Raw genomic sequence first — 14,292 nt, forward strand, 5'->3', positions numbered from 1 at the left:
GTGGTGTAAACTAAAATAAAGATATGTAAACATGTCAATAAAGCAAATACTTCAATAAACAAACAATCAAAACAAATAATGAGAGAACAACAAAACAATAGATAGATCCTACACTGCCATTTTTGACACATTTTACGTCATGTCCGGATAAAAAAGAACTTCCTGTTAGAATTTTCAAAATTGTATCACTGAGCTTTTATTTTGAAGGATAGAGTATCTGCTTTTCTGTATTGGTCCTCACTTGACCAATCAGAGAAGCTGTGGGAGTCTAAAGGGCTGTCTTTACGTCCAGCGTCATTGCGTTTGATGTGCGTACTGCGCGCGGGATCTTTGGTTATCAAACGGCGGAGTTTGAAGGGAACAAGAAGTATTAGGTAGGTACCAGCTGCAATTTGTATGTCTATATAGGTTATGATAACAATTCACAGGTAAGACACTAGTATTCACATGTGTTGAACTTATCACCTGGTCATCCAGCCGTGTTGCCAGCAGGCTTGCGGGTTGCTAACTCTCGCTCCGCGGCTGAAATGCAGCGAGCTCAAATGCGAAAACAGCGCTAATGCTAACAAGCTAAGAGTTTTAGTAAATATGTTAAAATGCTAATGAGGTAAAGCTGGTTCTCAACAGAATACATCCTGTTAGGCCTTGTTTTATTGTTTTTACTGGTACGCTACGCTATTAGCTAGTGTATTCTGATGTAAAATTAGTTAACGTTAGTCTGTTTACTTACTATGTGTTTGCTGTTACCCAAGAGATCAGGAAACCAAAGTTACGGAATCATGAACAAATCCCTCACAGCAACATTTATTGTCATTACATCACTCAGCTCTTACATGATAATATCCCTATAGTCAACACAACTCTAATATTACCTGTCACACACAGGGTACTGAGCTTCCTCTTCCTCTTTGTGGACCAGATTTTCATACTCAGACCATGGCTATGAGAAGCGAGGCCAGGGTGGAGGCAGAGGTGGAGGAGGAAGAGAACTATGGACCACAGCCTTTGAGCAGACTGGAGGTTTGTAGTTTGAGTGCAGTTTGTTCCCTTTGAGCACTTTCTTACAAGCACTGAACTGTAAATTCCCAATTTTTCTGTCTGGGGGGACCATCTATAAAAACATGGATACTCAGTGAGCATTGCATTTAGCAGATCTGCAGCCATTTTACTGGAACTGTGTTTGAAATCAGAGGGAAGTGGTTTGGGTTAACTTTTATTTAAAGCCATGAAGCTGGTCAGGGACCTCTTGCAGGTTCAGAGTTATAGTGACTAGTGAGACAGTCTTGAAGATGGACATGTGAATCATGACCTATAATATTAGTTTCTGTGTTGATTCCTGTGAAAACATTCTTTTGCTGTGTTGACCCATCCTAATTAGGAGCACCTGGGGTTCAACTACAGCTCTGAGCTCTGTTTCTTGATCAGCAAGAGTGTTGCTAATACCCAACAGCTGGTGTCAGAAATAAGCCCATTATAATATATATAATGTTAATCTTAATCTGTGTGTGTGTGTTACAAGTTACAGCAGAGTGGTTTAGATGTCACTTCTTTGTAATACTCAAAGAAGTTGTCTTATAAATGATTTTTATTAAATTCCCTTTAAAGCTGGTCATAGAAGCCATTAAAGGTTTTTAGTTTACAAGTGATGTTCAACACCTCTGAACTAAAAGTGCATTGTGTTGCAGGAGGCTGTTCGTTCCAATTGAGATCTCCGAGGTTTGAATCTAAGGCAGCTGGACTGGTGTTGAAGATGTTTCGCCTCTCATCCAAGAGGCTTCCTGAGTTCTAACACCAGTCTAGTTGTCTTTTCATTTTTCTTCCGTTTACCTCAGTGAACGGAGCTGGAACCCTGGTTAAATGCTTCCCTGTCTCCTAGCGAATGTACATGCGACTGTCTCTCATTCTAATTCTTCCCCGCTGCAGCAATGTGGAATCAGTGCCAGTGACATCAAGAAGCTGGAGGATGCAGGTTTCCACACTATTGAGGCGGTGGCCTATGCACCCAAGAAGGAGCTGCTCAACATCAAGGGCATCAGTGAGGCCAAAGCTGACAAAATTCTAGTAAGAAAATTTGTAAACAAGGGGCTCATCCTCATTATGATCTGGCAAGGCCATGGATGAATTTGTCTGAAACAGAAATTGACTGATGATTGACAGTTGTTTTATAATTTCTTCCTTGGCAGGCTGAAGCAGCCAAACTGGTGCCTATGGGTTTCACCACAGCCACTGAATTCCACCAGAGGAGATCAGAAATCATCCAGATCTCTACAGGCTCCAAGGAGCTGGACAAGCTGCTACAAGGTCAGTGCTGAAATTGCGGGGGGTGGCATCATCTGGCAGAAACTGGGCCGACCACTGCTTGAAGTTGTATGTTAGACCCACATTATATTAGGTGAACTCAGTAATTACGGGGCCGGGGGGGGGGGGGCAAAACCATGCTCATTTGATTTCTGTTTCCCCCTGCAGGTGGGATTGAGACAGGCTCCATCACAGAGATGTTTGGAGAGTTTCGTACGGGGAAGACTCAGCTGTGCCACACACTTGCTGTCACCTGTCAGGTACGGTCCAAAGCGACTGCAGAGAGAGAGAAAGCCCCACAAGACGCTGTGTAGTGCACTTGTAGCAGTGTGTAAGACTGTGATGAGTTGTTACTGCACTGTCCTGTGTGTGTCCACAGCTGCCCATTGACCAGGGGGGTGGGGAAGGTAAAGCCATGTACATTGACACAGAAGGAACCTTCAGACCAGAGAGACTCCTCGCTGTAGCTGAGAGGTGAGTCAGCTCCTCTTCAGCTGTGTTGCTGGAGTTTCGGCCCCTTCAGGGAATAAAACTGGGGGTTTTAAGGGTTTGGATTTTAAAATAATAGAAATGTTTGATGTAACGTCCGTCTCTCTCTCTCTCTGTCCTCAGGTATGGCCTGGTGGGCAGTGATGTTCTAGACAACGTGGCATACGCCCGAGCCTTTAACACAGACCATCAGACCCAGCTGCTCTATCAAGCCTCTGCCATGATGGCGGAGTCCAGGTCAGTCTTTACAAAATGCTTTTGCTTTCCGAAGAGATACACACATTAAATGAAGGGAAGTACCTGCTACAGTTTCACTCTTTCACACACATTCTCTCTCTCTCCCTGTCCCTGTGTGTCAGGTATGCTCTGCTGATTGTGGACAGTGCCACTGCTCTGTACAGAACAGACTACTCAGGCAGAGGAGAGCTGTCAGCCAGACAGGGACACTTGGGACGTTTCCTCCGCATGCTGCTCAGGCTGGCAGATGAGGTAGGCAAGCTGGTCTGGGTGCAGGGGGGACTCTGAGAAGCTGTTTGGATTGTAAGATGTCCTGGTTGTCTGGACATGTCATGTGCAGGACACTGTGAAGACCCATTCATACTTTTTTCTTCTGGTTTGGTCACTTTCACTGTCTAATGGAACTTTGGCAACTTGCACTGAATCTGAACAGTCCACACATAGCTTCAAACTGTTTGTAACATGAGTATCTCTGTGTCACAACAGTTTGGCGTTGCCGTGGTGATAACCAACCAGGTGGTGGCACAGGTGGACGGGGCCGCCATGTTCTCTGCAGATCCTAAGAAACCAATCGGTGGCAACATTCTGGCTCATGCCTCCACCACCCGGTGAGCGATGCACAGTGATTTTATTTATATCCATGTTTAGAGCAGAGCTGGAGGTACAAAGGCCTTTAAATGTCCTCATCGCTGTAAGAAAACACTGTATTTAAAGCTGGTCTTATTCTTGCAGTCTGTACCTGAGGAAGGGTCGAGGAGAGACGAGGATCTGCAAAATCTACGACTCACCCTGCCTGCCAGAGGCCGAAGCCATGTTCGCCATTAACGCCGACGGAGTGGGCGACGCCAAGGACTGAGAGGGTACAGGGAGGCAGGAAGCAGCAGGGTGGAGGTTAAACGCACCGTCACTCCCGCCGACTGACTGGTCTCTTGGACTACAGCGTTGAATGTGCGACCTTCACACGAAGCCTCAGACTGATGGTGGGCTGATGGGATTTTGAGTTGGCTGCGTTGAGGCTGAGTCGATCAGATGGTCCAGGCTGAACATCTCAGTGATGCGACAGCAAGGTGAAACGTTTGGTTTTCTGCTCTCAACTAAAACAAAGCTGATGATTCTCATAATCTCATAATTACAAAAATATTATATCAACATGACATTTATTATGTAATTATCCCAAAAGCCCTCTCATAATTATGAGTTCATCACTCAATAATTAGACCTTTATTGTGTGAGATCTCATAATTAGGAGACACATTTCGAGAAAAGGACTCCAGTGTCTTTTGTTGAATGCAAAGCACCTCCTGCAGTTTCATCAGGGCAGGGGGTTAAAAAAAGAAAAACTATTTTAAATAGTTTGATATTTTCTTTTCTGGTGATTTTGTCTTGATGGTCTTTCTGTTGAGCGGCGTGTCTCTGGATGTCCGACAGTGAAGACGTCCTGAGAGTGAACATTCCTACAAAGATAAAACGCCACCGCTTTTCTGTTTTGTCTTTACCAGAACATTGTGTATGTTCACTTTGTAGCTAAAGTATATTTCTTTTAATATTAAATTTACGTGTTAGCATCATCATCATCATCATGGAAGGACTGTGTGCTGTGTCACCATGTCGTCGTCGTTCTTATGGATGGTTGATTACAAACGTACATTAACGGAGGAAAGGTGGTTTTAGGGTTTGGTTGTTAGATATAAATACAAAAAAAAAAAAAAAAAGAATTTTATGAAACTGAATCATGTGTCACTTAAGTGCATGATAACTTTTCACTGAGGGTCGGAATACTGTGGAAATATCACCATATCCACTGTTTGTCTCACAGCAGCGACTGCAACAGAATAAATTCAAGAGAACAGAAAACACTAGGTGCCATTAAAGTGACATCAGACTCCAAACTGACAGAATATACTGCAGCTTTAATCTCACTTCAGAAAATAATAGGAATGGGGGAAAAAAAACACTCAAAGGAAAACTGAGGATACAAAAATATTCGGATACTTTTCACAGTCACAACCAAACAGAAGGCTCCATGCACCGTGTCGGTTTACTGATGGCTGCAAAGTGCACATAGTCCAGTACAGTTGTTTTATACTCCACTAGGGGATTGTTAAATGATTTGAAGTTAGAGCTTAATTGAAAAGAAAAAAAAAAAAAAAAAAAAAAGCCGATCGTGTTTTAAAACAGATATTCTGATCAAAATACTACAATGGTATCACTACAGCTACATTAATGAAGAGTCATTCATCTCCACAAAACACATCTGACAAGGAGCAACCGAGCTGACCAGGATTAGAATCAAGGGTGAACAGTGCAAATAAGGACAACAACTTTGAATCCGTAAAGAGAGTAAAGTTCATTAGATTTATTTGCTGCAGTGATTTAAAATCCCCTCCTTCTCTGAAAGTTCTCACCCCTGAACAAACTCTTGATTTTTACTATCACATTTGTCAGTTTCAGAGAATCTTCGGGGTGGTGGCAAGTTGTTTCCAGATGTGTCCCACTGTTCGAGGAATTTCTCAACACTACAAAAAAAAAAGTTGTTTTTTTTTTTTTTTTTTTTTTTAAATGTGGCAACATGATCCTGTGTAGGCAGGTCTGAGTCCTACTGGTCCCTTGGAGATACCTTGAAATCATACTCATTGGACATGTCTTCCAAAAAAAAAAAAGACTGAACCAACCAAATTACAAAAAAATAAATAAATAAATATGATCAAGTGGTATTTAACCATGCGGATAGTTTTATTGGTCTGGGCTTTGAGATCAGATATCGCTCTCTAAACTTGGTCTCTGGACAAATAAATGCAAAACCATCTGCATGACCATATATCACTGGATTTTTGGTTTGTATTTTTTTTTTGTGTGAATGGATTTTGTTGCACTCAGAAGATGAAAAATAAAACTTGTGTTTAATTACTGATTTTCAGTTAGAAAGGCAAATAGTTAAAAAACAAACAAAAAAAAAACCATTAAGGATATCATATACACTACTCTCTCTATTACTCGCTGATACCGACTTAATTATGCCAGAATAAAGTTCGCAGAAAATAAATAAACATCAATAAACTCCATATCATTTCACAGTGACAGCATAACAAAGATATCCAACCAGTGAAGGGAAGGGAAAAATTAGTGTGCATTTTGTAAAGCACATTTGATTGGGTGATCGATCACAAACTGGCGGCCGGGCTGGCCAATCAGTGCCATCATCTGAGTGGCTCCCCCTGCTGGACCTCTGGAGAAATGAACTGTTCAGATCTTTCTCTCAGTTAAAACCTGAAGCTGAGCCTCCAGTTTAGATGTTTCTTCATCCTTGGAAATGAAAGAAAAGGCCGACAATAAGTACAAAGAATGGTGTTGAGTGCATGTTGTTGTTGTTGTTTAGTACACAACTAGTGTGGGGGTGTGCTCTTACATCCTTGGCGTTCGTGGGCATCTTCAGAGCCAGCTCGGTCCAGTTTCTGGCCTCAGAGATGTTTCCCAGCTCCTTGTGACACTACGAGCCAAACAATATGATGATCGGTTTTAGAATCACACGGCACACTGATGAAGTAACAGTGAGGGGAAAGATAGAAAACACATCCTGACATGTTAGACTTGCCCCCTCCCCCTGTGTCCCAAAGTTACACAAACCAGACTGATGAGACATTCTGATTATCAGTAAAGTAAAAAAAAATGTACAGATAGTGGAAAACATAAAATGGTAATATTCATGGATTTAGTTTCTCATGTTTTGTGATAAACATGTTACTTTTTAACTAGAGTTCCCATCATGCTTTGGGCTATTCAAACAAAACAAATAATGTGAGTATGATGCAGGCCTCACTCTAGTTTTTGGTTTGGTTTTTTTTTGTTTTTTTTTAATCAGCAGGATATAAGCAGGATTAAACAATGTGTGTGTGTGTGTGTGGATCAGATTGTTGTGATTGTTTACCTTCGCGATGTAAAGTCTCACTGTCTTGGAAAAGCCTGGACTGAGCTCCTCTGCCTGGAGGTTCATGCAACACACAGGATAAAGACCGAATGTAAACACTGTGTTTAACAATCACACGTCCATGTAGAATATTAATACAGCCACAGAACGCTAAGTTAAGTTCCAGTTGGCATTGTGGGTAATAGGTGTTTTGAGACCTGACCCCAGCGTTCCTGGTTTGATTCCTTTGTTCTCTCTCTGTCCTGCTGTCACTACTGGCTAAACACTATAAATAATATTTCAAAATACTTATTTTTAATCCCACAAGAAAAGCATTGTGGGATAGCAGATGGCAGGGGACTGACCACTGACGATGTTTCAGTCTGAATATAAAAACCTTTCCAGTGCCAGATACCATCTGTTAAACATCTCTTTATGCAACTGTATTTATCTGTAGGTCCTCTACCTTGAGGAAGTTCTCGAGGGCATCGTGCAGTGTGGAGGAGGGGGGGCTCTGGTACAGGGCAGCAGCTGCCTTCCTCTCCAACCAGTCCAGAGTGGCGACCTGCAGAGACGGGGACAAACCACAGAGACACTCTGACTGTAGATGTGATTTCCTTTAGCTGACAGATGAAAGGTGCATTGATGATCCTGGAGTCAACAATAGCAGCATGACACGGGGGCCCCTGTCTCACCTCATAGCACCATTTCCCGAGCAGCAAGAAACACATGGGGTCATCATCTCTGAGGGCGATAGCACGGTCCAGGTGCTCCTGTGTGGAGAAGGGATATCAAGTCAAGGTCTCTGCACAGTTCTGAAGATAAACCCAAGCACAATATAAAGCTTCCATACTCTCAGCCTGCAGTGTGCTGTGTTGTTTTGCATTTGCACAGAGTTAGAACCCTATTATTGTTATTAGTGGGGTTCTAACAACATGGGTTTAACCTACATCGGCGTGTCTATCTGGGTGGGGTGTGAATGTGCCTGCGTTACCTTCAGGATGTGGCTGCTCTTCAGTTTGCTGTGCATGCTCTCATGCTGGGAGGTCAGTCCTGTCAGCACAGCAAACCTGTGACATCAAAATATAACCCAACGGTCAGCAGAAACCCAGAGTGTTAAAGGTTAAAGGTCAGAGATGATGATGGTGATGGTGTTCATCATCTTACCATTTGTGACACTCAGCGTTCAGGCCGTTCTTCTTCAGGGCCAGCTCCGCCTCCTCAAGACCTGCAACACCAGCTCACTGTTCAAACCCAAACACGGCTGAAGATGCTAACTGCAAGGTTTCTCTCCGAGTAGGTTTGTGAATACAATTTATTTTTATTTATTGTCGTATTATTATTTTATTTTTATGTGTGTATGTCCATCACCTTGTTGTGCATAAGTCTTCTTCTCTTGTTTGTCCTCAGAGGAGTCATACATATCACTGTAGGCCCGAGCCAGTCTCCATAGAAACTCCCTGCTGTCTCCATACTGAGGACACACATTCAGCACCAGTCAGTGTTCAGGGTTATGTTACTGTAATCTGATTACTTATCCCATTCATTTTCAGATTAGCTCTAAATGAGGTTACCCTGGTTACTGATAAGTGAAAATGACTGTGATATAAGTAGAAAGACAATAAAACACTGTGGAGTATTTAGTTTGGAACTTAGATGGATTTTAGAGCATCCAACTGCACACTGAACATTTAATATTAAATAATACTAAGGCTTTCATGACTTAAAACTTAATAAACAGTATAATCTGTGTCAACTGTTCAAGTCAGGCTCTTCATGAAATATTAATCCAAGCTGGTCGGGTGACCTCTGGTGACATCTACAGACAGAGCTGCACAACTGTACCACAGATCTGCTGGTTACTCTACTGTCATTACTCAAAGACTGAAGGTCTCATTATCTGAGACAATATTTCAGACACAGGAAATGTATGTAAAAATATATTAGGCTTAAACCTGTGGCTGAAGCTACTTCATCGACAGAGGATGCAGCTATAAATTAGTTGTGATTACTTGGTTTGTCCGTGAAATGTCCAAAAACAAAGTTCCCATCATTCAGCAGATGTTTGGGATTTTTTTTTTTACTTGCTTTATTTATTATTATTATTATTATTATGGGCAAATGAATCCCATTTTTGAATCTAAAGATGCTTGAAAACATTTTTTTAACCACAGAGAAGGAGACCTTCACAATGCTAAGAATTGCAGTGTACAGCGGGTAAAAAAAAAGTATTGACCATTCCATTTTATTACACATAACTTCATCTCTGAACTTATTTGTTTTGTTTTCTTTGTATGTATGGATTACTTGGGTTGTTACTGACATCTGGTGAAAATTTCATGTCAATAGCACCTGTAAAAATACATTCACTCAGGAAAATGGTGACGTGTCCAATACTTATCACTCTGTGCTTTTACAAATTAGGCTACAACTAGCAAGTTAACCAACTCCACCATGACACACCTCCAGCACCCTCCCATGCACGTCGGTGTGAGGGCCCAATCATCACTGCTTACAGCTTCAATTTTGTCATTTGCTAATATCTTTGTGTTTGTGTGATCACTGATTCTCACAAGTGCTATATAAATAAACTTTATTCTGTTATTATTAATAGTTTCAGCACTAGTGCGGTGTCATGTAACCAATGAGTCCAGTAACTGACCTCTGCTCTGTTGTCCTGCAGCAGTCGGAAGCCCTCTGCCTTTAAGCTGGCATCTCCTGTGTGGAGGATGTCGCTCTGAGCCAGGAGGAGAGCCAGCTCCCCACTGGGAACTTCAGTCAGCAGCTGCAGATCCCCTTCATCGTCTTCCTGTTCATCTTCCTCCTCTAGCACCCGGTCTTCCTCCACGTCCTCTTCCTGAGAGTCCTCCTGGCGGAGGGTGAGGACAGTGGCGCAGCTCCTGTCCTCGTCTTCCTCTGACTCCTGCTCAGGCTCCCACTCGCCCTCCTCTCTGTCTGTGTCGCGGTCTGTGTAATCTGACTCAGCATAGGCTGTGGAGTACCTGGGACACATGTGGAGGTTTACCTGTTATTTATGTAGTGTTCATTTAGCTGATATAAACGTATTCAGGAAACCACACATGCAACGTTTGCTGCTGAAAGGGTTAATTCATCCAAACTGCAGAAAGACAGAGAGACAGTTTGGCTTTATTTGTCCAGGCTTTGAGACGTCTGTCTCTTTTTTTCTGCATCCACCTGTCAATCTGAACTCTCCATAGGAATAAAAACTCAGTCAGTCAGTTAGTGTCAGCCACACATGGCACCATTTAACTCTCTTACTGTCTCACAGGAATTAGCTAATTAAGCTTGTTAAAGAAGCCTAACAAGAACTCCCACAAGCTGAATCCAACCCGGATCTCAGCCTGACCTCGTCCTACACGGAGCTACTACTGAGAACACAACTGGACTCAGACACCATCTCTCCAGGTCTCATGTATCAAGGAGGCAAATGATGTTTGGCAGCTAATCTGTCCCCAAAACCAAAGACACAAAAACAAAACAAAAAAAAAAAAGAAAGAAAGAATAAAAGTCTCACTTGCCAGTATTTTCAAAGAGACAACAGATCAAATGACAATGAAAGAGCACAAGGATGTTACATAACACAGCTCTCTACTGGTCACTGGTCATTTTACACTATGTAGTATCATTGGTATAATATGAGAGGGTGACAGCAGAAAAACAAGATCAAAAATATGCAAAAACAAACAATGACTGCACTGCATTCCAGCGCCACCAACCCATGACATACCCTCCTTCGCTGGTCTCTTCATACGTGCTGGCCATGCCCTGGCTGGCGGTGAAATAGATGGAGCTGGAGCTGGTGGAATCGGTGCGCTCCCTGTGGACGATGTGACGGCGCCGTCGTACCCGCTGACTGTCCTCCACTCCCTTTCTGAATGTGGAGGAGGAGGAGGAACACATTTGCATCAGTCACACAATCCCAACAACCTGTCAAAGTGTTTGGTTTTTATTATGCTGTACTATCACTCACTTGACATCCTGGATGATTTGCAGGGCGATGTCCTGCAGGTTGCCCCTCAGCTCAGCGACCTCTGAGCGCAGCGAGGACACGCAGCTCAGCACCTGGTCCAGCTGGTTCCTAAGCTCCAGCTGCTGCTCCGGGGACAGTCCCTGTACCACTGCCTCCACTGCTGCCAGAGCCTGCTGCTGGGCCTCTGCCTCTGGAGGAAGACACAGGGAGACAGAACGTCATGTTTGCAATTTAGTCAGTCATGTACCCCTAAATGGGGAAAAGCTCGTAGAACCAAGGCAAGCGAGTCCCAGGTGAGCAGTCAAACTAAGAGTGGATCAGAACCCTTCAGGAACAGGAACTCTGGCACACAGCCACCTCAGGTTGGGAAGACAAGGGCCCCCAGGGCACTGAGCTCACTGTTCAGTGCCTAGTGGCTAAGCTTAGCCCAAAGGAGTAACATGAGGCTTCAGCTCTGTGGGCCAACTACATGCAACTTGAAAGGCTAGGCATGCTGACTCCCAGCTGCTTATGATAATTATTTAAGAGTTATCAAAGCTTTTAGGTACAGAAAAGAAACATCGTTTCAAACGTTGGTTTAAAAACACTGCTCACAAAAACGCCGATTTAAAAACGCCTCAAAACAACATGAAAAACTTAGTTTTGATAGAACCGATTACCCAGAGCATCCGCCCCCCCACCCCCAAACACACACACACACACACACACACACACACACACACACACACACACACACATCTTTTTTGACAAGCTAATGTCAGTGCCAGGCGGAGCAAAGCACAACTCACCCTGAGCATCGAGCGTCTCCAGCAGCAGCGCTGCTCCATCCGTCCTGTCAAACAGCCTTGGAGCCGGCCGGGCCTCCAGCACCAGTCTCTGGGATCTTCTCCTACTGATCTCTTTGTAAATTATGAAGGCGATCAAGCCCAAGCCGGCTGTAGCTCCGACAGCGAGCCCGATTAACCCGTTCCTGCTGAGCGGCGTGTTCATCTCTCCACGCTCTTCAGACGCAGCTCGTGTTTAACTAACATTAACGTCAGTTACTCACAGATGTCAACTCTCATGTCTCCCACCACGAGGGCCTGTAACGAGCCTCAGCGGACCAGCGACATGACGGCAGCCTCTGCACCTCAATAATCTTACCGAAGAAAATGTGCTTAATGCGGGGCACGCTCACTGCTAGCACGTTAGCCAAATGTCATTACCCTTTCGCTGGTACAGCGTTCACTGCCTAAAAGCACACAGACGACTCTCAATAAGTAAATGTTCAGATTCTCCTTCAAGACCTCACTTATATATTTCGACGACACTTTTTAAAGCAAAACGAGTCCGTTTATCGCATACGGAGACGGTCAAATGTCAGTTAGCTAGCAGCACTGATGCTATGAAGATATATAACGTAGCTACTTCACATCAGCACCACCCACGTCAACAAAGCTGGCGAATGGGGAAGCAACTTCCGGTTTAGACTTACAAAATAAAACGAGTTGACAAGCGCCCTGTAACGTAATGAAGCTCATTTCCGTCAGAAACGAGAAAAGTAATATATAGAAGACTCTTGGAAAGCTTTTTGTTCTTCAGACATTTGACATTAAATAACAGACATTACATTGACGTGTCAAGTCTCAGCTTTAATTTGAGCAGGGTTCCATCTGTGCAAGTATAGTTTTTTCAGACTACGCTCAGGCTGTAAGTGTGATCTGCATGAAAATGTGCACATATCATCTATGTATTGTCATGATCACATGATATTTTTATAGTCCTAAAAAAGAAAAGTTATAAAGGAAAGGCCTGGACTCATACAAAGGAGGTGATGTGGTATCTTTACATACACACAGATTCTGTACAAAACGCGGTGCATATTGGCCACTAGGTGGTGCTTTTACATAAAAAAATATGTGAAGCCTTATCCCAAACTTGGGGTAAGTGATCTTTTCATTTTCCCCCAAGTCTAGAGTTTTATGCCAGGCTAGATTAACCAAGCTTTATGGAATACCCCACTGAAATACCCCTCAGAAACATTCCAATTTCACTGGAATGTTTTCAAATCTCTGTACTGCTCTCAACATGAGACTTGAATCTCGTTTGTAGGCCTGCAGGTCCTACTTGCATCGCCTTGACAGCCCGCCAGATGCGAGTTGCTTGGATCCTGTTGGATTCCATTTATAGCTGCCTGCAGGTCTAGTTTTTTCCATTGTTTTGTTATCTATCATTACAGCAACAAATCATGTTTCTGGAAGCACATTACATGTTTGGTTTTTAGGTGTGAATTGTCTTAAAATAAATAATAAATAACATATTTAAGCCTTTTACATGTATGATTTAGTTATTTATTCAAAATAGCAGTCATCTCTATTAAAGATACCCACCAGACATGTCTTAAGACATTAAAAAATGCAGCTTGGAATATTAATTTGTGTCTAATGTTTCCCCAGAATAAAATAAAGGTTTGTTAGCAAATCAAATATTAGATACCAGTAACAGGTACATACTGACCGTTGTGGATCACCAGTTCATTGGTTAATGTTATGTTAAAAACACAGATGATTCTGATTATATTTTCATGTGATGACACAAGACATTACATATGACATATGGAATAATCAGTTATTTCCTCAGGATGGTCTGGGAACATTAGCAAGTTGGAGTAAATAATCAACTGCATTAATCACAACATGGAAGAGCTAGTTCATCTGATTACATTCTGAAAGTAACCACTTCACTCTTGTTTGTTTAGAGCCAGTGAGGCCAAGTGCTCACAGCAATAAAAAATGAGCCTATTGGTTTAATCACTGTGCCAGTGGGAGAGCTCTCTCAGCCTTTAAGGAAGCAGCGTGCTATCTGAACAACATCTTGGCTTCATGAGTCATAAGACTGAAGAGTCAGATAACCTCTAATCAAACTCAGACCACATAGTTTGGATTCAGCTTCATTCTCAATAACACATTCACCAGGGTGAAACATCTCCACACTGATGAAAACAATCTCTCATTATTTCCCAGTTTTTCTTTGGTCTCCTGATGAATGAACAGAAACAAAGCATTGATATTCCATTTTTCCACACCTTTTGAAATTGGCTGTGGTTTAACTGGAGCACTTTGGTTCTGATACTGAGCGGGAGATCTTAAGTTAGCTCAGACTGAATTGGTGAATGACTCTTGGATAAGTTAGACAAAGGGTGAATGATTTTCCCATGAGGTATGCGGTCAGACCAGTCCGTGTATTAGCAGAAATGTAAGACTTGGCCGTTCCCAGACAGGAAATGCTTGCAGGCATAAGTGACCTGAACAGCTGCTTAGGGCCTTAGAACTTAGAGCTCATCTTTTTGTCTTAACTGTCAGTTTTTGGCGTATTCTTTGATTACTCAGGCCTG

General features: G+C 42.8%; 2 protein-coding genes across 3 annotated transcripts; one reads left to right on the forward strand and one right to left on the reverse strand.

Annotated features, from left to right (window-relative positions):
- The first annotated feature begins 307 nt into the window (after window positions 1–307).
- On the forward strand, window positions 308–4,827 carry rad51 (RAD51 recombinase). Of its 2 annotated transcripts, none has more exons than XM_041065202.1 (10): window positions 308–374; window positions 886–1,020; window positions 1,924–2,061; window positions 2,184–2,301; window positions 2,467–2,558; window positions 2,678–2,772; window positions 2,911–3,024; window positions 3,147–3,276; window positions 3,511–3,632; window positions 3,757–4,827. In XM_041065202.1, the coding sequence occupies exons 2-10, from the start codon at window positions 937–939 to the stop codon at window positions 3,878–3,880; spliced, it is 1,017 nt and encodes a 338-aa protein (XP_040921136.1). In that variant the 5' UTR covers window positions 308–374; window positions 886–936; the 3' UTR covers window positions 3,881–4,827. The 2 variants fall into 2 exon arrangements, with proteins under 2 accessions (XP_040921136.1, XP_040921135.1); XM_041065201.1 differs by having other exon boundaries at window positions 309–374; window positions 920–1,020.
- A 686-nt stretch (window positions 4,828–5,513) lies between these two features.
- On the reverse strand, window positions 5,514–12,332 carry rmdn3 (regulator of microtubule dynamics 3). Its single transcript, XM_041065200.1, has 12 exons — window positions 11,708–12,332; window positions 10,920–11,109; window positions 10,677–10,820; window positions 9,591–9,930; window positions 8,300–8,402; window positions 8,096–8,156; window positions 7,923–7,998; window positions 7,624–7,701; window positions 7,395–7,493; window positions 6,950–7,003; window positions 6,431–6,511; window positions 5,514–6,327 (listed from the first exon to the last, which is right to left on the reverse strand). Exons 1-12 carry the CDS (start codon window positions 11,907–11,909, stop codon window positions 6,268–6,270), a joined length of 1,488 nt encoding a protein of 495 aa, XP_040921134.1. The 5' UTR covers window positions 11,910–12,332; the 3' UTR covers window positions 5,514–6,267.
- Window positions 12,333–14,292: the final 1,960 nt, after the last annotated feature.

Source organism: Toxotes jaculatrix, chromosome 19, assembly GCF_017976425.1.
Source record: "Toxotes jaculatrix isolate fToxJac2 chromosome 19, fToxJac2.pri, whole genome shotgun sequence".
Lineage (NCBI taxonomy): Eukaryota > Metazoa > Chordata > Actinopteri > Toxotidae > Toxotes > Toxotes jaculatrix.